At 40.5% G+C, this 24,982-nt stretch overlaps 1 protein-coding gene across 3 annotated transcripts in view; it reads right to left on the bottom strand.

The window, feature by feature from the left end:
* The window catches only part of LOC127811881 (diacylglycerol kinase 5-like), an 82,717-nt gene that overhangs the window by 45,964 nt on the left and 11,771 nt on the right, over positions 1-24,982 (bottom strand). For all 3 annotated transcript variants that reach the window (XM_052352076.1, XM_052352074.1, XM_052352077.1), the window contains exons 2-6: positions 16,551-16,763; positions 16,333-16,470; positions 16,079-16,207; positions 15,229-15,314; positions 11,364-11,487 (exon numbers count right to left, since the gene is read on the bottom strand). In XM_052352076.1, coding sequence (XP_052208036.1) covers positions 11,364-11,487; positions 15,229-15,314; positions 16,079-16,207; positions 16,333-16,470; positions 16,551-16,751 — 678 coding nt within the window. In that variant the 5' untranslated portion in view covers positions 16,752-16,763. The remainder of the gene's footprint in view (positions 1-11,363; positions 11,488-15,228; positions 15,315-16,078; positions 16,208-16,332; positions 16,471-16,550; positions 16,764-24,982) is intronic.

Raw genomic sequence — 24,982 nt, 5'->3', positions numbered from 1 at the left:
AAAACTCTCTGTTTTGAGAGCAAAGTTGTTACATGATTGTAATTTACTTCCTTCTTCTTGTTTAATTTCCTTGTTAATGTTTCCAAAGGGACTTGTTCTCCCTATTTTTCTTGGGAATGATGCCTCTTTTGTTAGGATGAAGATTTGGCAAGGTTTGAAGCCACTTTGCCAAGGTTCAAGTGTGAGAGGCAGCAGATCGAGGGGTTTTGGCCTCTGCCAGTCGACAGATTAAGGGCAATATGTTGACAGATTACCTTCCAGAGAGCAATCTGTTAATAGATGCCAATGCATCTATCGACCGATTTCCCCCTATTTTGGCCCAAATGCCTCCTACAAGCTTAAATACCCATTTTCTCCCTTTCGAATCATGTTTCCCTATTCTCAAGTGTGTCCCATGCATTTCAAACATGGTTAAATGATTATGCTTAGTATTGTGCATGCTGATATAAGAGGTTCTATGTGTGAGAAAACAATCATGAGAGAAAAACCTAAGAGATTAGTCTCTTAGTGTGTTATTTATAATAGGCACAATGGGCCTAATAACCTACTGGCTTAGTCTATGAGCTTAGCCTAATTACACATAGTTATAACAAATAAATAAATAAAACTCATACAACAATATGCAATATATCTAATTATACTAATAATTCTAATACTCCCCCTCAAGCTGGAGCATAAATATCATATGCACCAAGCTTGTTACAGATATATTCTATCCGATGACCGTTTAGAGACTTGGTGAAGACATCGGCAAGTTGATCACTGGATTTAACAAATTCTGTAACAATAATACCTTCAATCAGCTTTTCTCTAATAAAGTGACAGTCAATTTCAATATGCTTAGTCCGCTCATGGAACACTGGATTGGAAGCAATGTGCAAGGCAACCTAATTATCACAAACAAGCTTCATAGGGGACACTTCACAAAACTTGAGTTCATCCAAGAGTTGTTTAAGCCAAATGCGCTCACAAGTTGCATTAGCCATAGCCCAATACTCTGCCTCTGCACTAGATCTAGCTACTATATTCTGTTTCTTACTTTTCCAAGAAATCAGATTTCCTCCCACAAGAACACAATATCCAGAGGTCGACCGACGATCAGAAGGAGAGCCAGCCCAATCTGCATCTGCATAACAACAAATATCTGTGTGCCCCTTATCCTCATAGAGTAGCCCTTTACCCAATGCTCGTTTGATATATCTCAGAATCCGGATAACAGCATCCTAGTGAGAATCACATGGAGAATTGAGAAACTGACTCACCACAATCACAGCAAAAGCAATGTCGGGATGAGTGACTGTGAGATAGTTCAGTTTGCCTACCAATCTTCTATACCTTCCAGGATCTGAGTAAGACTCCCCCTATCCCAGCAAGAGTTTGACATTTGGGTCCATTAGGGTGTCAAACGGTTTGCAGTTCACCATACCAATTTCTTCTAAGATGTCAAGTGCATACTTCCTCTGAGAGATTGAGATCCCATCTCTTGATTGAGCAACTTCAATACCCAAGAAATATCGAAGTTTGCTTAGGTCTTTAGTCTGAAAGTGCTGATGGAGATGTTCCTTCAGATTTTGTAAACCAACTTGATCGTTCCCTGTGATAACAATGTCATCTACATAAACAACGTGGTAGATACATAAAGAAGAAGAATATCGATAGAAAACTGAATGATCAGCTTCGCTTCGAGTGAGACCAAAAGCTTGAACCACAATGCTGAACCTGCCGAACCACGCTCGTAGAGATTGTTTCAGGCCATAGAGAGACTTCTTGAGTTTGCAGACTACATTGGACTCTCCCTAAGCAGCAAAACCAGGTGATTGCTCCATATAAACCTCCTCTTGCAAATCACTGTGAAGACATGCATTCTTAATGTCCAATTGATAGAGTGGCCAATGACGCGTGGCAACCATAGAGAGAAATAGGCGAACAGAGGCCATTTTAGCAACTGGAGAGAAGGTATCACTGTAATCCAACCCATAGATCTGTGTAAAGCCTTTGGCAATCAAGTGGGCTTTAAGACGTTCCACCTGTCCGTCGGGGCCCACTTTAGGGGTGAACACCCATCGACAACCAACGGGAGTCTTTCCTGGTGGCAAAGGCACCAAATCCCAAGTGTCAGTAGAATTCAAGACACCCATCTCATCTAACATAGCTTGGCGCCAACCAAGATGGGACATGGCTTCACCAGTGGTTTTAGGAATAGAAATAGAAGAAAGGCTCGAAACAAAAGCACTATAAGCAGGTGACAAACGGTCATAACACAAAAAATTCTAAAGAGGATGTGGATTGCAAGTAGACCATGTACCTTTGCGGAGTGCAATAGGAAGGCTGTCGAGCTGAGGATCCATGGCAGGAGTGAACACTGACGGAGAGAGTGAGTCAGGAGAGTCGCAGTCAAGATGAATGCCGGTGCCAGGAGCAGGATGAGGACGACGGTGATAAGTAAGAAGTGGAGGAGTCAGGGAGTGTGGACCGGAAGATGGAAGTGAAAGGTCCACCAAGGAGGAGATAGACGAATCTGATAAGGGCAATGAAAGAGAAGGAATAGGCAATACTTGGTCAAGACGCCGTGAATCAGGCTGAACAACAGAGAAGAAAGACTGTTGTTCAAAGAATGTGACATCAGCAGACATAAGATAGCAGTTCAACTCAGAAGAGTAACACTTATAGCCTTTCTGCAACCGGGAGTAACCGAGGAAAATACACTTTAGGGATTTGGCAACAAGTTTATCTTGTCCCGGTGAAAAGGAATGTACAAAACAGATACATCCAAATACACGAAGATGAACAGAATAAAGGGGCTGGGAGGGGAACAAAAGAGCGTGAGGAATGTTGTCCTTTAACACTGAAGATGGCATGAGATTGATCAGATAACACGCAGTAAGAACAGCATCTCCCCAGAATTTGGTGGGAAGCTTGGCATGTAAAAGTAGTGTTCGTGCAGTTTCAATGAGATGGCAATTTTTATGCTCGACAACACCATTTTGTTAAGGTGTATAAGGACAAGAAGATTGATGCAGAATGCCACGAGTAGTCATAAAAGTAGTAAATTGAGAAGAAAAATACTCAGGGGCATTATCACTACGTAAAGCACATATAGAAACTCCAAACTGTGTTTTTATTTCAGCAGTGAATGTCTGAAAGACAGAAAATAACTCAGACCGACTCTTCAAGAGAAACAACCAAGTGCAGCAAGAAAAGTCATCAATGAAAGTAACAAAATATGAGAAACCAAGAGTAGAATTGACATGACTAGGCCCCCATACATTAGAGTGCACAAGAGAAAATGGAGCCTCAGCCCTATTATTGACACGACTGGAAAAAGAACTACATGCGTGTTTACCACGCTGACATGACTCACAATGAAAAATAGACAACGATGACAAACTAGGAACTAATTTCTTCAATTTGGAGAGGCTGAGATGACCAAGACAAGAGTGGATAAGATCTGGGAAAGTAGCACTCATGCAAGCCATCGGCATAGCAAGATGATAGTGACCCTGTGACTCACGCTCGACGCCAATCGTCCGCCCCGTACCTTGGTCCTATACACAAACAGAGGTAGGAGTGAAAGTGACTAAGCAGTTAAGGGTTTTAGTAAGCTGGCTAACTGAAATCAAATTGAAAGGACTGCCAGGGACATATAAAACCGAATTTAAAGATAAAGATGAAGTGGGTGTGGTTTGGCCTATCCCTTTAACTGCAGTTTTGGTGCCATCAGCTAGAGTAACTGTAGGCAAGGTATCAGAATAAGTAAGTGAAGAGAAAATAAGTTCATTACCACACATATGATCAGTGGTGCTAGAATCTATAATCCAAGGACCAAGAGATGGGCTTTTAGCAACGCAAGCAACGGGATTAACAGGATGAGACTACTAGGTGGCCTGAAACTTCAAAATGACATCATACTCAGCTGCAGACATAGGTATCAACTGTGAACCCGGTGCAGATTGGACAAAACTAGGATCACTCTGGAATACATGAGGTGTACTCGTAGATAATGTAGGCGGAGCAGCGGGCCGACCATGTTTCTTCCAACACCTGTCCTTAAGATGACCCAATTTCTTACAAAAGGTACACTGTGGACATTTCCGATTATTATTACGGCCTCTATTTCCTCCTGAGTGAGAAGCTTAAGACACGAGGGCTGAAGATTTGGCTGGAGGAACAATATGAGAAGAAGAGGACATACCATGTGCACCGGTCATATTCAGCAACCTTTTAAAAGAGTCCTTCATAGTAGGATTAGTGGAGCTAGTCAAGATTTCATGCCTAATGGCGTCAAATTCTGATTTTAGACTTGAAAGAACAATAACCATAAAAAACTTCTCTCTTTGAGCAACCTGTTCAATCTTGGTCGTAGTAATGGGGAGAAGAGCATCAAATTCTTGCATGAGAGCTCGAACCTGTCCCAAATAAGATTCCTTAGACGACTCTTGTGTCAGATTCTTGATATTAGAGACCACAATGTACAAACGTTGGATATCATTCGTATAACATTCTTTAGCTTCCTTCCACACGTCAACACAAATTTCAAATGGCCGAAAGAGCTGCATGATGGATGGATCAATGGACTGCCATAGGAGACTGCATAACTAGGCATCAACTTGTTCCCATCTAACCCGATTGGCTTCCAGCACACTTTCAGCTTTTGTGGTAAGATGATCGGCTTGGCCTTGCCCTTTGAACCACATTTTGACAGAGGCTGCCCATGAGAGATAATTGGCAGACCCTATCAACTTGATAGTGGTAATATTGGTTGTTCCGATATTGGAGACAGTAAAGGACTGAGAGGCAGCAGGGGCAACAGTTGCGGTTGCGGGAGTAGCATCAACAGAAATTGCGTCACTGAGGTTAGACATAACGAGGATTTGACACCGAGAATAGGCCTAGGGCAGGGAGGCGAGCTAATCTAGAGAAGCCGGGAGAAAACGGCTTGTGGACGCGCCTTCACGCGCCGACGCGTGGGGGCAGACGGCTGCGCATGGCGGAGCATGGGAGCTCCGATGGCTGCAATTTTCCGCCGGCAACTCGGCCTGAAGGCAGTGAACCCTAGGGTGGGGTCGGTTCCAGCAAAAGATGGCCGGGCAATGATGTTTGGCGTGAACAGTGACGAATAGAAAGAAAACTAGATTTTTTTTTTTTTCTACGTGAACAATGACGATGAAGAAAAAAAATTAGGTTTTTAGGCCACTGGAAAAAGATACACAGCAATGGCTAGGGTTTTTCTCACAGGTGACTCTGATACCATGTGAGAAAACAATTATGAGAGAAAAACCTAAGAGATTAGTCTCTTAGTGTGTTATTTATAATAGGCACAACGGACCTAATAACCTACGGGCTTAGTTATGGGCTTAGCCTAATTACACATAGTTATAACAAATAAATAAATAAAACTCATACAACAATATGCAATATATCTAATTATACTAATAATTCTAATACTATGCATGGGTTTTGTGAAACATGACGTTTATGTTTATGCATGGCATGGTTTTAGGGATTATATATGATATATGATGCACGTTCCGAACAGGATCCGTTGGGATATCCCTTACGATGCTAAACCGAAAGCTCAGGTGGGCTAAAATGTTGGACTCGTGTCAAGCTCAAGTGGGCTTTAATGTCAGACTTGTGTGGGACTTAGATCCCTTGAAATGGTTATGCTATAGTGATGTTATGGGAGCATGCACCTTATTCTCTACACTTGTCTATTTGTGGCTTGATGCTAGCATAACATGGGTGCATGTTGTTGCATGTTCATGACGCTTGTGGCTTAGCTCCTCTTCCATATGAGCATGAGTGGGGTATATGCTTTTCATCTATGGTTCAGACCCTAGTTCTCCTACTATCTTTTATTTTATATTACTTGCTGGGCTTTGTAGCTCACTTGTGCTTGCATCATTCCAGGTAGAGGCAAGTCTAAGGAAAATGAGGAGCCTAGCAATGCGGGGTCCAGTGTCTAGACGTGTACAGAGTTGCTCCAAATAAAAGGTCTTGGGAGGATGTTGGCATGGTGCCTGTTTATGGATGTTTAGCTTTTGAGGGCCCTGTATTCCTTTGTTTTGCAATGCTATGAATGTGTGGCCAATTGTATATGTCAGTACATGATGTACAATTTTATATATGTACAACCTTGATGTCAGTTTTATATATACAACCTTGTTGATGGCTATAAGATGATTGTGGTGTGCACTCCAGCAGGTACCATTCCTTCTTGACACTTCTCCCTTAGTTTCCTTGGCCGAGACTACTAAGGGTGGGGTCGTCATAAGATTGTCTGTTTATATAATAGTAATTGTTTTCCTACTATATGTCATTACTCTATACATGGGAACATTAATAAAAGGTTTCACATTCACATATAATGAAGTTGATTCCTTTAAGATTTTTAGAAAAGTGAACACTGGCAAACCTTTGACTTTATTAAGTTGGAAAACATTGAAAAATAAATTAAAATGGAGCACTAGCAAGAGAAGATAATCAGGAAGCATTCTTCTCTGATGACCAAATATGATGATTTCCAAGAAATAGAAGATTTTACAAAAAGACAAGGTACAAATGAAGGATAAATCAACTCCTTTTAGCTTTTATGCGGCTCTTTGTCTTCTTCAAGCATTGCTTCAGTGCTTCTTCTGAATTGATTAAATAAATGTTAACCTCTAGGTCACAATAGGACTACAAGGGGGAAGAGGGCTCATTTCCCTCACCCTCCAAAAATTTTCTCTGATTTATGCAATATCTTGCTCAGCCTGATTATTAGAGTTCTTTCCCTATCCACCAGAGAAGGGAAAAAGCTTCTACCATTTTCATTAAGCATGATTAATGGAAAAAAAAAAAAGCTTGCACAGCACAATTTTTCTCCACCATTTGCTTTTTGTGTGTAACAAAAATTAATGTAGCTGACTTTTTTCTAACCATGCTATATTATGTTGTTCAGTAAGAAGCACCATAATAGATATAGTTACACAAACATACATGGGATTGGATGATTTTAGAAAATAAGGATACAGATGACAGGGATGCAGCACGCACATATATATTATTAGTAATAATAATCAATAAAATGGCCAAAAAGGACTAAAAATATTGAAAAAGAACCAGTAATTCAATATGAAAATACCATTCAATTTATAATAACAATAATATACAAAATGATTCAAGAAAACTAATAGTCCACATAAAGATACTACTAAATCCACAAGAATGATAATATAAATGTCATACAGCATAAAGAAAATGAAAGGGAAAAGTTAAATATTCTATCAAAGTTGTAATTTGGTTCAATTTTACTTTCTATTTTTTACTGGGAAAACTTATTGTATTTGTAGACTATCCCAAAAATGTTCTAAACCCATTTAAAGCCCTGTTGTATCTGGCATGTCCACTGTGTCCAACCTACAGGCATGTGCGTTCATTGTGTCTTAACTGTGTGCAAACATAGAAGCAACAATAAAAATAAGGACAAGCCATTTGGTGAGTACAACACAGGTCTCAGTTTGTCCAAAGAGTATGTAAAGCACAGGTACAACACCCGAAAGACTAAATTGTTAACACAGTGTACTAGAGTTGCATCTTCATGTTCCAATGAATTGAACAATTTCTATTTAGGAATTTTATTATTCTTGAAGGAGAAGATTTTCTGAAATATGCAGATTTATTGTTGTTTCAATCACTTGACAATCGCAAGGTTAGTCTTAGTTTGGTTAAACTGCATAGTTTGTAATGACCCGAATTTAATTAATTAATGTTGTGTCATGTTTTGAGGATTGAGTGATTAGCCTTGATGTTTAATATGTTGTTTTTAGTAATAATTAATTAAGTGTTGGGTCTAAGTTGGAAGATCTGAATGTGTATAAAGTTATCTTGAAATTGTAGTTTAGATATTCGAATGGGGTAGTGATGAATTCGGATGAGGCATGTGACATTCGAATGTGTTTTGTGATATTCGGATGTGGATGTGTGTGTTTTGGGCCTCATTCAGATGGCATTTGAAGCACTAGGATGTGTTATAGGTTCTCCATTCGAATGGCAGGATTTTGAGTGTTTCATTCGAATGACTTCCTATAACATTTGAATGACCCACGTTCTAGAAAATCACTTTCAGCTTGCAACCTGATATTATTGACTATGATTAAGCCTGAATCTCAAAAAACTCAAAACATGAAAGTTGTAGATATTTCTCTTATCTTTCCATAGCATATTGAATCACCTCAATCGGAGCTCGAACGAGAGAGTTATGTCAAAAATTCGAAAGGGCGTCGAATCTGACCAAAATGTCCATTTTCACTGCATTCCTCTCATTTGAATTAGTTACTGTTGCATTCGAATGGGTCCTTTTGAGACTGAGATACCAGAACACTTTCTCAATTCAAAAGTTGCTTTTTAGGAAGGCATGTTGGGAATTTATCCTCCTTTCTTGACACGTATATTCTCCCACTTCCAAATGTCTTTTATATATATATATATATATATATATATATTGAGTATTGAAAGAAGAGAGAATTAAAATTAATTTCAGAGAGGTGTTCGTGCGTGAACAATGAAGAAGTGCAAAGAAGAAGAAGGAAGTGCAGGCAAGCTCTCATTCTCCTTTTTGTTTCCCTTCAAATTCCTTTTGGTGGTTAGCTAGTTGGTGTGTGTCCTTGGATCTTAGCTTGCACGGATGAGTGAGTTAGTCTCTGCCATGCATATGTGTATATATATATTTGTATATATATGGCCGAGAAGCATATATATGAGGTGAGTTAAGTGGCAAAGGGGTGGGTCATATATATATATATATATATATATATATATATATATATAGCCGAGACTTAATTATTATGGCAAGGGATGTAAAAATTTTGTAGATATGGTTGAGACCCTGTGTACGGCCGAGTCTCCATGGCTTTTAATTCATTGTATATATATATATATATATATATATATGCATGCATGGCTAGTAAGGAGTCGACTGAGGCGTTAATGGGTTCTTAAAGGGATTATTTTGGTTGGATGTTATAAGGGAAGGCATAGGCTTGTCTTGGTTGTGTCTAGTGAGCAATTCCTACTATTTTGTACATCTAAAGAAAGCTTGTAATTTCTCTCAGTACCCGATCTGGTGGGTCTTATTTATATGGCTATGGAGAGTTCTTTCCCTCTCCAATTTATTGCGGAATGAAGATAGGATCTCATAAGTTAGAGCCAGGGGGTTGATTTGTGGCTAAGAGTCTTTGCATGTATTTTATTTTATTTTATTTTCCATTATTATGTCATTTAAATGCATGCAGGGACTTGGAATTATTCATATAGGGGTTTACACATGAGTCTGTGCTTGGTCACGAGCATGGCAATGATTTAAATATTTTTGTTGTTAGACACAAGCATTACGTTCGACATGTGACTTCCTATGTGGGAGAGGCTTGACAGGATACTTGGCTTATGGGGGCTTCGTATCCTGTCCGGTCTACTACATCACCCTTTATATGTTGCATTGCATGGTCTTGGCGCCAGTTCTGAGATACAGTTGTATGATGTCGGGTTTCCCGAGCTGAGTTTATATATTAGGGATGCTTTGGCGTGCCCCGGTTTATATTATGGACGTTTATGTATGCCCCAGTAGGTGTTGGTCGCTCCCACCTGAGCAAGCTTCGACTCTAGTTACAGGTACAGCTTGCCTTCAGGGCAGCAACAGGTTTGTGATATGGACTTGGGTGCCAATGCAGTTTTCTTTGGACCTCAAGATCCGGTATGTGCATATTTTTGTTATGCAGTTGGTGCTTGAACTTCATATATGATTGGTCGGCATGCTTTGCATGAGTTTTGCACTTGGGTGCAAGTTATTCTTAGCCTCCTTATTCTTGTCATCCTTTCATTTCTTATATGCTTGCTAGCTCTTGTGACTCACTCTTGCTTCTCTTCATTCCAGGTAAGGGCAAGGCCAAAGTTGAGGGTGAGTCTAGTGGTGCTGGACCTACCTAAGTAAACGGTGTATAAGGCAGTTCAGGTTGACCTCACCATGGAGCGGAGTTGTATGATAGGGTTGTTGTCTCTTTTGAGTTGTTCTTTTTAGTTTGGTTTGTATGTATGTGAACCCTATAGTCCTATGGGCCAGTTGTGTTTTGAGATGCATGCTTGGATTGTGGTTATGCTTCCACTGTCAGATTTATTCTCAGTTAAATGTGAATCAAGGTGTGGATGCATGGTAGATCTATCATTCCCTTTATTTTCTTCTTTTCCCCTCGGGACCACCCGTTAGGGTTCTTTGGCTTGGCTGGGGGATCCGGGTGGGGGGTCCCACTATCAAATTGTCAAGATAGAAAGGAGCATTTCTTTTGTTTTTGAATATCCTCAAGGAAAATAATGGTATCCATCCCATCCCAAGTAGATAGATACTCATAAAAAATAGTAATTTAAATAATTATGTCAACTTAATTTAAGGTAGGAGATCTCAATATAGCAACTATGCCACAATGTTTATTCATTTTTTAAATCATGCACATTGGTAAGCCAGATTTATGATTTTTTATATTCTACACTATTTTAATCTTACATTTATACATCTATGCTCCCATCTATATTGTTACTTGGAAGGGCATCCCCATTTCATAAGGCTCCTCATTTTGGGAGGGTTGGGGGAGAGTCGTTTTTTGTTCACAAGCTTACTTTGCAAGAGGCTGTTTCCACCATTGAACTCAAGACCTTCCAATCACAGAGGGACAACCTTACCCTTACTACTAAGGCTTGCCCTCCATGCTTCTTGTTACTTAGAAGAATAAAAAGGAAACAAAAAAAACTCCAAACATGACTAGCATCAGAAGATTAAATATTTGCAATAGGAAAATTATTAATTGTTGATATATTCAGAATTTTTTGAATTAAAAATTTCAAAATAAAATAGAAGAAAAGGCCAATTCAGCACATGAACAAATTGATTTTTGGTCAATTTAGCAAACTTTTTTTGGGCTGAAATTCACACCTTAATATCTCAAATGGTTTGATTCAAAGGTGATTTTTTTTTTTTGGGGGGGGGGGGGGGGGGGGCGCGGGTGGGGGGGAGGGATGGGTAAGCATTTCAGGAAAAGTTCAGGACTGAATTTGAGACAAAAAAAAATTATTCAAGGGCTAAAAAGTTGAGGGGCCTAATTCAAATTCATTTCAAATGCTATTTAGGAGCCGTAACATATGTGAAGAACAGAAATTATTATGAAGGAAGGTTATAAAGTTCAGATGCTTGAAAAAGTAGTACTCGGATGGAACAACATTATTCCTATTAACATTTGTTTTACACAAAGTTAAATTCCTTGATCTATGAACTTTTTCTATATAACATACATGGGTACTTTAGTTCTCTTATCACTAGGTAAAGTTGACTATCTTACCTTTCTGTGGGGGTCTGTTGAAGAGACACGACGGAATGCATGCAAAGAATATGGTAACTCATTACTGGAAACTGGATCACAAGGACATTCGAATGAATCTCTCATCCTCATCAAAACATGCCAGCTGGATTATGATCAAAATTTGGAAGAGCAGCCACAAAATTAGAAAATAAAACATGCAATAATAAATGACCATTACTGTCTTAATATCCCGTAGTTCCAGAATGCACAAATTCATATCAATTTTTTGGTTAAGAAGAAAACTGTGATGTGAACACACAGTGATGAATGTCCTTGTGACAATCTGGACTAAAGGAACAAGAGTCAGCCATGGTTTGATTAATATGATGTTCATGACATGGGACCAATTTTGCAAAGCATCATGAGCTAGAGAAAACTGAAAACCAGTGGCAATCAAGATATTACAAATCAAAAAATTACCATTCTGAATTTCAAGGTTGGCTTAATTATATGTAAACAATAAATTCAGGAAAGGGGATGGCAAAGAGTAGAAATCATGATCAAAGAACATTAGGGGCCAATGGAGGAAGCTCAATTCGGAACATGTGATCTGGATCATGGATCCAGGGGGCAAGAAGGAACCTGGTAACTATCAATAAGTGCAAAAAAATAAATAAACAGTTTTGGCATTTTTTTTATGACAAGTCAGAAATAAACAGTGACTAGTAGTAATACAACAATAACGTTGTAGGGACTTGATTCATTTCATATCTAAAAATTCAAATTACATGGTAATAAGCATCGTTGTTCACTATCATGCAAACACAAAGAAATTAGTTGTCTTCTCTTCATTCATTATCATGTATTCATTGAAAACACAAGCAATTTAGTGCAACAAGTTGTAACACACTAATAAATGTTGTAAACCTTTCATTATGAATAGAGATGTTGAAAACTGCTATAAGGGTGGTAAAAGAAGTGGATAAAAAGAAGAAAATATGGACAAAGGGAAAAGGAGAGATAAATATATCAGTGGACACTGCTGGAGAGCAGAAAATTTTCTGCAACTTAGGAACCATAAACTAATGTCAATTATTGGGATATTCTTCAGGGTGTCTCAGATCTATAGTTTTCTCTGCAATCAAAAAGATTTCTGTCTTTTATCCTTTAATGTAGGCAAGTAGTGCCAAACCACATAAATACTCTAGTGCATTTTTCTATTTGGTGTGTGCACGTGTTTATTTTGTGGGTTTTGCATCCTCTAGACCAAATATTTTTCTTAGAAAATCTAAATAGTTGGTACTAGTTTGATTCAAAGTCCATAAATGTTGTTTTTTCTTTTACCAAACATTAAGACTTACTTGGAGAGGTTAAACAAACCTTGATTGTTTTTAGGGTAAATTCCACATGGCACCCCTACGGTTTAACAAAAAGGCACCTACAACTCATGTCTTTTAAAATAACACCAACATCCCTCATGTTAACAGAGCAAGGAAAGTGACCATTTTGCCCTTATATTTAAACTGCCTCCTCCCATTTTCTCTCTCCTCTCTACTCTCTTTTTCTCGTCTTTGAACTCTTTCTGAATTTGCAATGGCTCATCACTAAACCAATTGTCACCCTCTCTACTCTCTCTCTCCATGCCCCTCCCCTCACCTCCTCTCCTCTCCCTCTTTCTCCTTTGATGATGGCTTCAGCCGTCACCAAACTGATGGCAGAAACCCCCATTGAATTGTGATGAGATTTCAAAAACCCCATCATAATTTGATGGTATTTTGTGGATTTACAAAAAATTAACTATCGTTTCTAAATGGCGGGGGAACTAATATGTGGGTACAAAAGTCAAGGGAGGTGGGTGTCAACACAAGGGTGGTTGATGCCCTTTTTACCAAACCTCAAGGGTGTCATGTGGAATTTTCCCTTGTTTAATATACAATAACATGTCAAGCCTTTATCCCAATAAATGGGATCATCTACATAAATCCTAGCTCGCTGGCCTTTTATATCTTTGACCTTATCTTTTGTGAAGCTCTTATAATCTATTTGTTGTTTGAGTCTCTATTTACGATAATAACAAAGTATCAAGCCTTAAAACCACTAGGTAAGGTCAGTTACACGAATTCTCGCACGTCAACCATATCATGCCTAAGAGTCCCACCAAGTTTTTCTTGATCTTCTTTTACCTCTTCTGCTAGAGACTTGTTCCATCAATCCACTCTCCTCACAAGAGCCTCTATTAGTCTTCTTTTCACATGACCAAACCATCTTAATCATGTCTCTCGCATCTTATCTTCAATAGAAACCATTCCAACCTTATTACGAATGACCTTATTTCTAATTTTATCTTTTCTTATATGGCTGCACAATCCATCATAAGATTATTATCTTTGTTACATTCATATCTTGTACATGTTAATATGACATGAAACCCCACATATGCTTCTCTATTGTAACCATTTTTCCTTAATTCTATGGGTAACATCTTCACTAATTTCTCCATCTTCTTGGATGATTGATCTAAGATATCTAAATTAATATGTTCTTGGGATGACTTGATCTTAAAGTTTTACCCTAAGATCATCTACACTTGTATTTTTACTAACCTTACATTTCATATATTCTGTTTCCAATCTACTTAACTTAAACCTCTAGATTCTAAAGTGTTCCTCTAGATTCCATATCGCTAGCACGCAACCAAGCTTCAACCCACACCCATTGTGTGGTCAATTGGTTAAAGCAATAAATAACATTGATAGCCAAGAAGATATGAGGCCAACCACTATCCCGCAAACAAATGAAGGTTATCTCAACTAACTAGAGATTTGGTTTGATCTCATCTAATTTGATTTTCAATCAGAAGATATTCTTGCAAAATCAGGGATCATCCCCTATGGAGATATGGAGGTCCAACAGTTGTAGAGTCCTTAACCTTTAAATACCAACCCCTTGCCACTTACAAGGGTAATCCAATCTTGTCAAACCTATACACACCCATACTCTCTTATTTCCTTGTTGTTCTGCCCCCTCAGCCCTTATTTTCTTTAAGCATCATTTTTTGACTTAATTAGCATCAAAGGGCCTTTCTAGGGTCGGCCCAAAGCAGTCCTAACAATTGTGGTTGCAGATACCAGTCTGGATTAAGATCGAGCTTCATGGACGTAGAAGGCTTTGCCATTGGTCCAAATAATCAACAAACTTATTGGTGATTTTTCGCATCATCATAATTAGTGGAACAAAAACAAGGATTACTTATTCCATTCTAATTAAGTCTTTTTACTCCAAAGGAAGAGACTGTGCTTGTTGTATGAATTACCCATACAAGTTAAAACAGACCTAGAACTCCCAACACTCTATTATCAAAACATATACTGTTGAAGTATTGCCATGACTTACTCGGCAACAAATGACAAAGCTTATTGGACATGCTTTTTGTTTTTTTTTTAGGTTGAGATTTATATCTCTATTTTACACATTGGAAATGTGTTTGACAGAAATAACAACTGGAAAAGGTATGAAGATCATCATTCGTCAGTTTTGATTGGGGTAATAGGTTACTTGCATGATCCTCCTGATACAATCTGGTTAAGTCACCATTTCCATTAAAAACAGTTTCATATAGTCATCCCCGGACCAAAGGAAAATGCTGGGGAGAGGGAACTTGATTAAGTTAAATGGCTCTTAGCTAGTAGAAGAATAGAGAGGGATTTCTACAATCTCCAAGTATCAATACAAAAAGTAAACTTATAAAGTCCATCTCAAATATATGAAAAAATAAACCCAAGATGTTAAATAATATTCTAGAGAAATATGCAAGCAAATAATTCAAGATAATTAGAATCAACAAACAAACCGTGGCTGCTTATTTATCATATGTAAAAGGAGATGTATTATTGAACTGCCTAACCTGTCTATTTTCATTTCTTTGGCATTGATTACTTGACCCAAGAATGACTCCACAGCAGCACGATCTGTTCCAGGATTCTTCTTCCCCTGCAAATGATTGAAATCTATGTTATTCATTGCCCTTAATATATATATATATATATAAATACTTTGAACATTGTAATGCCTAGACCAGGTAACAATATGGCAGATGAAAGAGAGGACCATATTCAAAACCATACCCATCCAAGTTCAAATTTTTAAATAAACTTGATGGCTTATGACTAGTTAACATATTGATTTCTTCTGGTTCTCAATTTTAATCATCAGAAGCTAGTATGTAGACTGAAGACTATAACTGCCTGTGGTACTCATTGGGGTTTCCAGGTAAAAACACATTAACTTGTTTTATTGCACAAATAAATATATAGGAATTCCATGAAGTGCACTGTTATTAAAGTTCGATTTCGATCAACTGTTAATATAGACTAGGATACAGGGAAATGGGTTAGTAAAAAATAATTGTTATAGAATCTCAATTATAGAACACTATTACTAGATCTTTTAAACCACAAGATCAGGATTTAATGAGAAAAAACAAGATTAGGAGATGTGATATGATATTAGCTGGTTTATCTTGATTTATCATACTTTGCTTAGGTTTTAGAGTCATTTTTTTGTTTAGTTAGTTTTATGTTTTATATATTTTCTTGAGACAATCATAGTTAGCTTAATTATATTTTAGTAAGGATTGGATTTCTGCCTATTAGCTTGGAAGAAAATATCAGGTCACATATACATGATATGGCACATCAGCCCATCAGTTAATACACTTCCAAGATTAAGAACCATCAAATATAGGCTTATCCTACCCAACCAAAAGCAAATGGAAGATTATTTCCAGTCCCCAGAGGAACTGTAGCAATCGCCGGTGGATGAGATAATTTGAGATCACAAATAACTGCAAGAAGCCAGCTAGCTGTTCCATCTCCACCTGCAACCTAGTAGATGTGTCCTTGTCAGAAATGTAGAAACAAGGATGGATAAAGTGTCAGGCTTCCCGCATTTGGAAGTAGAAGCCACATAAGGAAGTCAACTTTCAAATGTAATTTTTAATTCAACTTACAATGATCTTCAGTCTCTGCTGAATTTCATGAGCCAATTTGTCACCATTATGCTTGAGCTTTTCTAGATTGCAATACAGCCCATTCAACACTTCGCCAGGTTCTACATTGCTATGTGCCTCCTCCAGCAAATCAAAAACCTAAGATGGTAAATTAAGTTCAATGCATACCAGGATTAAAAACCCTTAAAATCAAGCATATTTGACTGAAGAGAAAATACCTGATTTTTGTTAAGGAGAGAACGATATGTCTGAAGAAGATCCACCCCTAGCTGACCACCACTTTTTGAGTTGATGAACACTAACACTGGACACCTTGGTACATTTGAAAGATTCTCATACTCTGAATCGGGCTTAAGTATGTAATTAGGGATGTAGAATTCTTTCAAGATGTCATCGGATTCTCGATCATAATCAGCCATCACTGGCTTAAACTGCATTAAAGTTGATCAATCAGATTTGAGGAACAACCATTTATAAGCTTTAATTAATATATCTCATCATGTAACATACAGGACTAACTTGCTACCTTTATTGCATGCAAATATATTATTACCATATCCTAAAAACTAGGGATGAAAGGAAGAAGAAATAACTGCAAGCCATTAACATATTGAGCATCTGAAATAACATGATAGTGAAATAAAATATGAATTTATGCCAGAGATGGATGCAAAAGTTTTCCAAGTAAATTCATAATATAGATGAGTTACTGGCTTGTCAGGTTCTATATCTAAAAGGTTGAAAATGCAACTTACCTATGCCACTATTGTCTGAAACAAATGAATACAATTTGAGAAACAGTATGCAGAACTGAGAGGGAAAAGAGAGATTGGAGGAAAAACTAACCTGCCGTAACTGCTATGAATAAATCAGCTAAGCTAGGTACAACTACCATATACAACTAGTAGGGGTGTTCATTCAATCCAGACCAGACTGGCCCTAGACCGAACCAAACCAGGACCAGGATTCCTAAGAATCCCAGACCGATAATCGAACCGGTTAGGGTCAAAACCAGACTGGACCTAAGCAGTCCTGAATATTTTTTTTCTTCTTTTTTTTCAGCATAAAATTTTAAAAATATATGCATACACATATATATATTTATATATATCATTCAAACAAAAAATTTAATAAAAAAATCTAAACAAGAATCAACTAGTTTACAATTTAATAATATATTATATTATTATTTATTCTTAATAAATTATATTTTTTAAACCAATTATCAATCTTGGACTGGTCTGTTAGATACCTAGGGTTAAGCTAGGGCTTAGAAAGGAATTTCAAGGGAGAGAGAACAAATTGATCGTTGTGGATTCACAATCACTCAGATCTGCTTCCAACCGGCGCCATCTTAATCGCCTCAATCTTAGTCCAATGGCCGAGGACCACCAGCTTTGATACCAATTATCAAATACCTAGGGTTTAGAAAGGAATTTCGAGAGAGAGAACAGATTGGTGGGAGAAACAGAACAGAAAGAGAGAGAACAGAGGGAACTAGGGTAAAACAGAGTAGATCATGAGAGAGAATTGTAGGAAGAAATGACTGAAGGTAGATTATCATTCTACAATAATGTCCATTCTCTAACGACTATAACCTATTTATAAGTTGTCTAGGCTTTCAGTTCTTAGAACAACTGAAAGGTAAAAACAAGTAAAGCAGCAAGTACAACCACAAACTAATACATGTAACTTACTATGACTAATATACCCTTGGGGTCGTGACATGGTCTTAGACCAGACTAGACCGAAAATCGGTTGAAGTAAAAATGTGGATCGAGGACCAAACCAAATTTTGGTCAATCCAAGATTGGACTAGTTTTCTGATTTGAACCAGAATTTGAACACCCCTAGCTAGGTACAACTACAATAGACAACACCTAAGCTAGTACAATAATATGGATTCTCAACACCCCCCCCCCCCCCCCCCACCCCTCAAGCAAGCTTATACATATCATATGTGCCTAGTTTAGTACAAATATAGTTAATCCTTGAACCTTGAGGTGCTTTAGTGAACAGGTCAGTCAACTGGTCATTGGTACCCACAAAACCAATGGTAATCTGTTAGGACTCCCATTAGTCTTACCTATCAAAGACGTAAAAGGAGAGAAGCGATAAGGGCAGCCAAGGAAATTGGGTTAGGGGCAAAAGAGTCAGAAGTTGGTTAGAGGAGAATATTATTTTACGTGGCTGAAACAGAATAGGGGAAAGATATAAAAGGGGAGAGTGGAGGAGAGAGAAGGGGTGGAAAAATTGTTGAAGAAATCGTTGGAGAGTGAGGCCCTCTCGAATAGGCCTAATTCTTGTTGTTTTCTTTCTTGATCTTTGCTACTTTTGCATTACTATAAGCTACTGTAAGAGCTAAATTCAATCAAACAAGAAAAGGTTCTATCAATCTGGTATCAAAGCAGCGATCCATGGGGGTGACCGTCTCAGAGAGAGTGGGGGATCTGGAGGGAAGGATGGAGAATTATCAACAGCAAATTGAAGGGAAGATGGAGGGACTACAGTTGGGATTAGAATCCATGAAAAAAGAATTCCAGAGGGTGCAGAACATTGAGAAAAACATGGCGACGATGATGGAACAATTTGGCTTGCTAATGGAGAGATGGGAGGACCAGGAGAAAGGGAGGAAGGGGAAACAGTCGGGCGAACCGGTGGGTTCGACACTCACTAGGGAGGCCACGCCGGAGCTGGGAAATCGGCAAAGGGAAGCTGGCGATGAGTTCAATCCATATGGGAGGTCTGATGGAAGGGTCCGACGCCTGGAGATGCCAGTATTTGAGGGTGACGACCCAGATGGTTGGGTGTTTCGGGCTGAGCGGTACTTCGCCGTGAATCAGCTATCAGATGCGAAGAAGTTGGACTCCGCTACTCTTTGCTTTGAAGGAGTAACTCTTGCTTGGTTCCAGTGGGAACAGCGAAGGCGACGGGTGAGAAGCTGGGATGAGCTTAAGGCGATGATGAGAAACAGGTTCAGGCCCACGCAGGAAGGCATGGTGGAGGAACGATTCCTGGCGCTTCGGCAGTGGGGGTCCGTCAAGGATTATCGCCTCCGTTTCGAGACCTTGGCTGCTCCTCTCGAGGACATGCCAGAGGCGCTACTGGAAGGCCATTTTATAAATGGATTGAAGGCCGACATAAGGGCGGAGATGAGAGTTTTGAGGCCAATTGGGCTGGAGGAGATGATGGACCTAGCCCAACGAATTGAGGAAAGAAATCTGGTGGTGCGAGGGGGCCATTCCAGTCCAGGTGCAGCCCGGTCACAGGCCCCTGCAATTCCAGTCGCCAACCACCAACGAGTGTTGCTCTCTCCTTCCCCAGCGACGTCACCCCGATCGACTACCACCATTCCCGGTTCCTCTCACCGGCCACTTAATACTAGTAAGTGGAACAATTCCCCATTTAAACAGTTAAGTGAGAGTGAACTACAAGCTAAACGAGCTAAGGGGTTGTGTTTCCGTTGTGACGAGAAATATATGATTGGGCACAAATGTAAGAACAAGGAGCTGCAGGTGATGGTAATTCAAGAGGGGGAAGAGGAAGAGGAAGATATAGGTGAAGTTGAAACAGGGGAGAGTTTAGGGGAGGAAGGTGAAATTGTCAAAACAGGAGAGGTAGTGGAGCTGTCCATCAACTCGGTAGTTGGTTTAACCCCTCCACAAACCATGAAGATCAAGGGAAAAATAGGAGGCCAGGAGGTGGTGGTTCTCATTGACAGTGGGGCTTCTCATAACTTTATAGCGTCAGATTTGGTGCAGAAACTAGGACTGCTCAGGTCGCAAACGAGAGGTTATGGCGTGATCATGGGGTCGGGCATAGCTGTTCAGGGGGCTGGAGTGTGTAGAGGGGTAGTCTTAACGTTGCAAAATGTGGAAGTAGTGGAAGATTTCCTGCCATTGGAGCTAGGGAGCTCAGACGTTATCCTTGGAATGAAGTGGTTGGCCACTCTCGAGGAAACACAAGTGGATTGGGGCTCATTAGTCATGAAGTTTAAAGCAAGGGGGACTACTATCACACTGTATGGGGATCCTAGCCTTAGCAAAACTTTGGTAACATTGAAGTCAATGATCAGGGCATTTAGAAAGGGTGGAGAAGGGGTGCTGTTGGAATTGGGGAGTTTAACTACTCAAGAGGAAGTTGTTGGTTGGGCAGTTCCTGGCAGCTTGCAGGAGCTTTTAGCAAAATTCGGGCATGTCTTTGAGGAACCGTGTGGGCTTCCCCCACACTGGAGGCTGGATCACATGATTACATTGCAGTCGGGAGCGTCACCTGTGAATGTGCGGCCCTACTGGTACCCTCATCTTCAAAAAAACGAAATTGAAAGGCTGGTTCGGGAAATGTTGATAGTTGGACTAATTCGACCAAGTGTGAGTTCGTTTTCCAGCCCGGTGTTGCTGGTCAGGAAGAAAGATGGTGGCTGGAGATTTTGTGTTGACTAAAGAGTTTTAAACAAGGTAACTGTTCCCGGTAGATTTTCAATTCCAGTTATTAAAGAACTTTTGGATGAGTTGAATGGGGCTGCTATTTTTTCCAAGTTGGATTTGAAATCAGGATATCATCAAATCCGAGTAGCACCTAATGACGTTCCTAAGACTGCATTCCGCACACATGAGGGGCATTATGAATTTTTGGTTATGCCGTTTGGGCTAACGAACGCCCCCGCTACGTTCCAATCGTTGATGAACGAGGTCTTTAAGGAGCATTTAAGAAGCTTCGTGTTAGTATTTTTTGACGACATTCTGATTTACAATAAGGATATGGCTGAACATAAGAAACACTTGAGATGTGTGTTGGGGCTCCTAATAGTCCACCGGTTGTACGCCAATGCGAAGAAGTGTCAGTTTGGGCAACGGGAGATTGAGTATTTGGGGCACGTCATCACTCAAGATGGGGTGGCTGCAGATAGCTCTAAGGTTAAGGCGGTGATGGAATGGCCCAGCCCCAAATCTTTACGTGAGCTTCGAGGATTCTTGGGTCTTACGGGGTATTATCGGAGATTTGTGAAGGATTATGGGAAGGTGGCACGGCCATTGACCGACCACCTCCGAAAGGGTAATTTTTTTTGGGATGAAGTGGCGGAGCAAGCTTTTCAATCCCTCAAATGGGCAATGACCAATCTGCCCGTGTTGGCTTTGCCAGATTTTTCAAAAGAATTCATGGTTGAAACTGATGCATCAGGGCAGGGATTTGGGGCAGTGTTGATGCAGCAGCAGCGCCCAATTGCTTTTTTCAGTCATTCCCTAAGCCCCACGGGTCGAGTGAGATCGGTGTATGAGTGGGAATTGATGGCAATAATATTTGTAGTGAGAAAATGGCGACATTACCTACTTGGGCGCAGGTTTGTTATCAGAACGGATCAGCGAAGCCTTAAATTTCTTATGGAGCAGCGGATGGTTAGCCCGGAGTGTCAAAAATGGGTCATGAAGCTGATGGAGTACAACTTTGAGATTCAATATCGTTCCAGATTGGAGAATCGAGCAGCCGATGCTCTCTCACGCCTCCCTTCTTCTGCCACCTTGATGGCCCTTTCCATTCCCCAAATAGTGCAGCTAGACCAACTCAAAGAGGAGGTGAAAGGAGATGCTACACTCCAACAGATTGTTAGAGAGCTGCAGGAAAATCCTTCCAGCAAAACCCACTATGCGCTGGTTGATGGCCATCTGCTATTCAAGGGCAGATTGTATCTTCCTAAAGGGTCAGAATTAATTCCGTTAATGCTGAAGGAAGGCCATGATAGACTGGTTGGGGGTCATTCCGGCTTCCTCAAGACTTATAAGAGGGTAGCCGCCAATGTGTATTGGTTGGGCATGAAGAGAGACATTCAACAATATGTTCAGCAGTGTCAAGTGTGCCAACAGCATAAATATGAGGCTCTATCACCTAGTGGATTGTTGCAGCCACTTCCGGTTCCTAGTCGAGTTTGGGAAGATGTGTCCATGGATTTCGTTGAAGGGTTGCCTAAGTCAGCTGGGATGGATACTATCCTGGTGGTTGTGGACCGCCTAGGTAAGTACGGACACTTTATTGCCTTGAAACACCCTTTTACAACAGCTAGTGTAGCTGGGATTTTTGTGAAGGAGATAGTCCGATTACATGGGGTTCCAAGTTCTTTAGTTTCCGATAGAGATAAAATTTTTGTTAGCCATTTTTGGGAGGAGTTATTCAGGTTGCAAGGCACTAAATTGAGAAGAAGTACAGCCTACCACCCGCAGTCCGATGGCCAAACGGAGGTCCTAAATCGCACTTTGGAGACCTACCTTCGATGCTTTTCCTCCTCCAAGCCCAAGGCATGGTGCAGCTGGCTACCATGGGCGGAATATTGGTATAACACTTCTTTCCATGTCTCATCGAAATTGACCCCATTCCAGATAATTTATGGGCGTGAACCTCCCCTACTTTTGAGGTTCGAGAAAGGCACCACAGCTGTGTCGATGATTGAAAAGCAATTGATGGAACAAGATTATGTTTTGGAGGAGCTGCAGTCCCAACTATTGCGCGCACAAGCGAGGATGAAGGAGACAGCCGATAAAAAAAGGAGGGATGTGGAATTCAAGGTGGGTGACTGATAGATTACTGAAGATAATCTACCCGGATTTACTATAAAATGAAGAGAATTACACTAAAAAAAATAGGAAAATGGACTTTTGAGAGGTCCAATCTCTCCCAATATCTTCCTTCCTTCCGAATGCCTCTCTATTCTACTCTCTTCCTTATTTATATGTTGCTCCAGCTATGCTCCTCTAACAGAATTTGTTATGCACACATGCCACCAGCCTGCTCTCCCAATATTGCCCCTTTAACCGTTTTTGTTTCTTTCCTCCTCTCCCTTATCCCTATCCTACCCCTGCTTCTTCTGTCTATGGTAACGGAACTATATGGGTCTTATGGGTCTTCTATCAATGCCTCCCCCCATAGAACTCACCTTGTCCGCAAGGTGGAAGTCAGGAAATTGTTGCTGGAGCATGTCATAGGGTTCCCAGGTGGCTTCCAAGGGTGGCAGCCCTTTCCACTGAATGAGTACATCCAAGCCTCTTAAGTCCTTACCCATTCCCGGCCTTACTCCAATAATAGCTTCCGGTTCTACTAACATCTCAAGTTCTTCATTGAGCTGGCTAGGTATATCCGTTATGGTAGTGAGCATACCATTGGCCTTGCGTAATTGGGAAACATGGAAGATGGGATGAATGCTGCAAGTCGCAGGCAAGGACAGCTTGTAGGTGACTTGCCCAACCTTTTTCTCCACAGCGAATGGGCCATAAAATCGAGGTGCCAGCTTCTCATTAGGACGCGCAGCCAACGACTTGCGACGGTAGGGTCTGATCTTCAAATAAACCATGTCTCCGACTTCAAACTGCACATCCCACCTTTTCCCATCTGCCCTTGCTTTCATCTGAGCTTGAGCCCGCTGTAATTGAGCCTTTAATTCATCCAGCATCTGATCCCTCGCAACCAGCTGCTACTCCACCGCCGATACCGGGGTGGACCCCCTTTCGAACCGCAATAACCCCGGTGGCTCCCGTCCATAAACCACCTGGAAGGGAGTAAGTTTGGAAGCTGTGTGGTAAGAAGTGTTGTACCATAACTCCGCCCATGGTAGCCAGCTGAACCAAGCCTTGGGTCTTCTTGACACAAAGCATCGTAGATAGGTCTCTAGTGTCCGGTTTAAAACTTCCGTCTGCCCATCCGATTGGGGGTGGTAAGCTGTACTTCTACATAGCTTTGTGCCTTGGAGGCGAAATAATTCTGCCCAAAAATGGCTCATGAAGACTTTGTCCCTATCCGACACAATGGATCGAGGCACCCCGTGTAGGCGTATCACTTCCTTTACAAAAATCGCAGCCACACTGCTAGCCGTAAAAGGGTGTCTAAGCCCTATGAAATGTCCATATTTACTCAACCTATCCATCACGACCAATATGCTGTCCATATTTCCGGATCTAGGCAAGCCTTCAATAAAATCCATAGCTATATCTTCCCATACCTGACTGGGAATTGGGAGTGGCTGCAGAAGGCCCCCAGGTGATAAAGCTTGGTATTTGTGTTGTTGGCAGATGGCACATTGGTTCACAAAGCGATGGATATCCCCCTTCATTCCAACCCAGTATACATTCGCTGCTATGCGCTTGTATGTCTTCAAGAAGCCTGAATGCCCACCCAAACTCCCATCGTGCCCCTCTTGGAGCAATGTAGGAATCAAAGTCGATCCCTTAGGCAAGTATAATCTGCCCTTGAAGAAGAGTTGATTATTGGCCCACTAATAGTTGGGTTTGGCCGACGGATCCAGCTGGATTTCCTTGATTAATTTCTGCAATTCCACATCTGCCTCCACTTCTTTAGCCAGCTGTTCAAGTTGAATAACCATAGGAACTGTTATTGCAAAAGGACTAGCTGGGTGATTGATTCTAGAGAGGGCATCAGCTGCCTTGTTCTCCCACCCGGGCCGATATTGGATCTCAAACTGAAAGCCCATCAGTTTTAGCAACCATTTTTGGTGTTCGAGACTCACCAATCTTTGCTCCATGAGAAACTTCAAGCTCCTCTGATCGGTGCGTATGATAAACTTCTGGCCCAATAAATAGTGCCTCCATTTTTGGACAGCGAACACTATTGCCATCAACTCCCGCTCATACACTGACTTATTGCGACC

Source organism: Diospyros lotus, chromosome 10, assembly GCF_014633365.1.
Source record: "Diospyros lotus cultivar Yz01 chromosome 10, ASM1463336v1, whole genome shotgun sequence".
NCBI classification, from domain to species: Eukaryota; Viridiplantae; Streptophyta; class Magnoliopsida; order Ericales; family Ebenaceae; genus Diospyros; species Diospyros lotus.
Note: the sequence above shows the minus strand (reverse complement) of the source record. Positions and strands in the feature narration are given on the sequence as shown.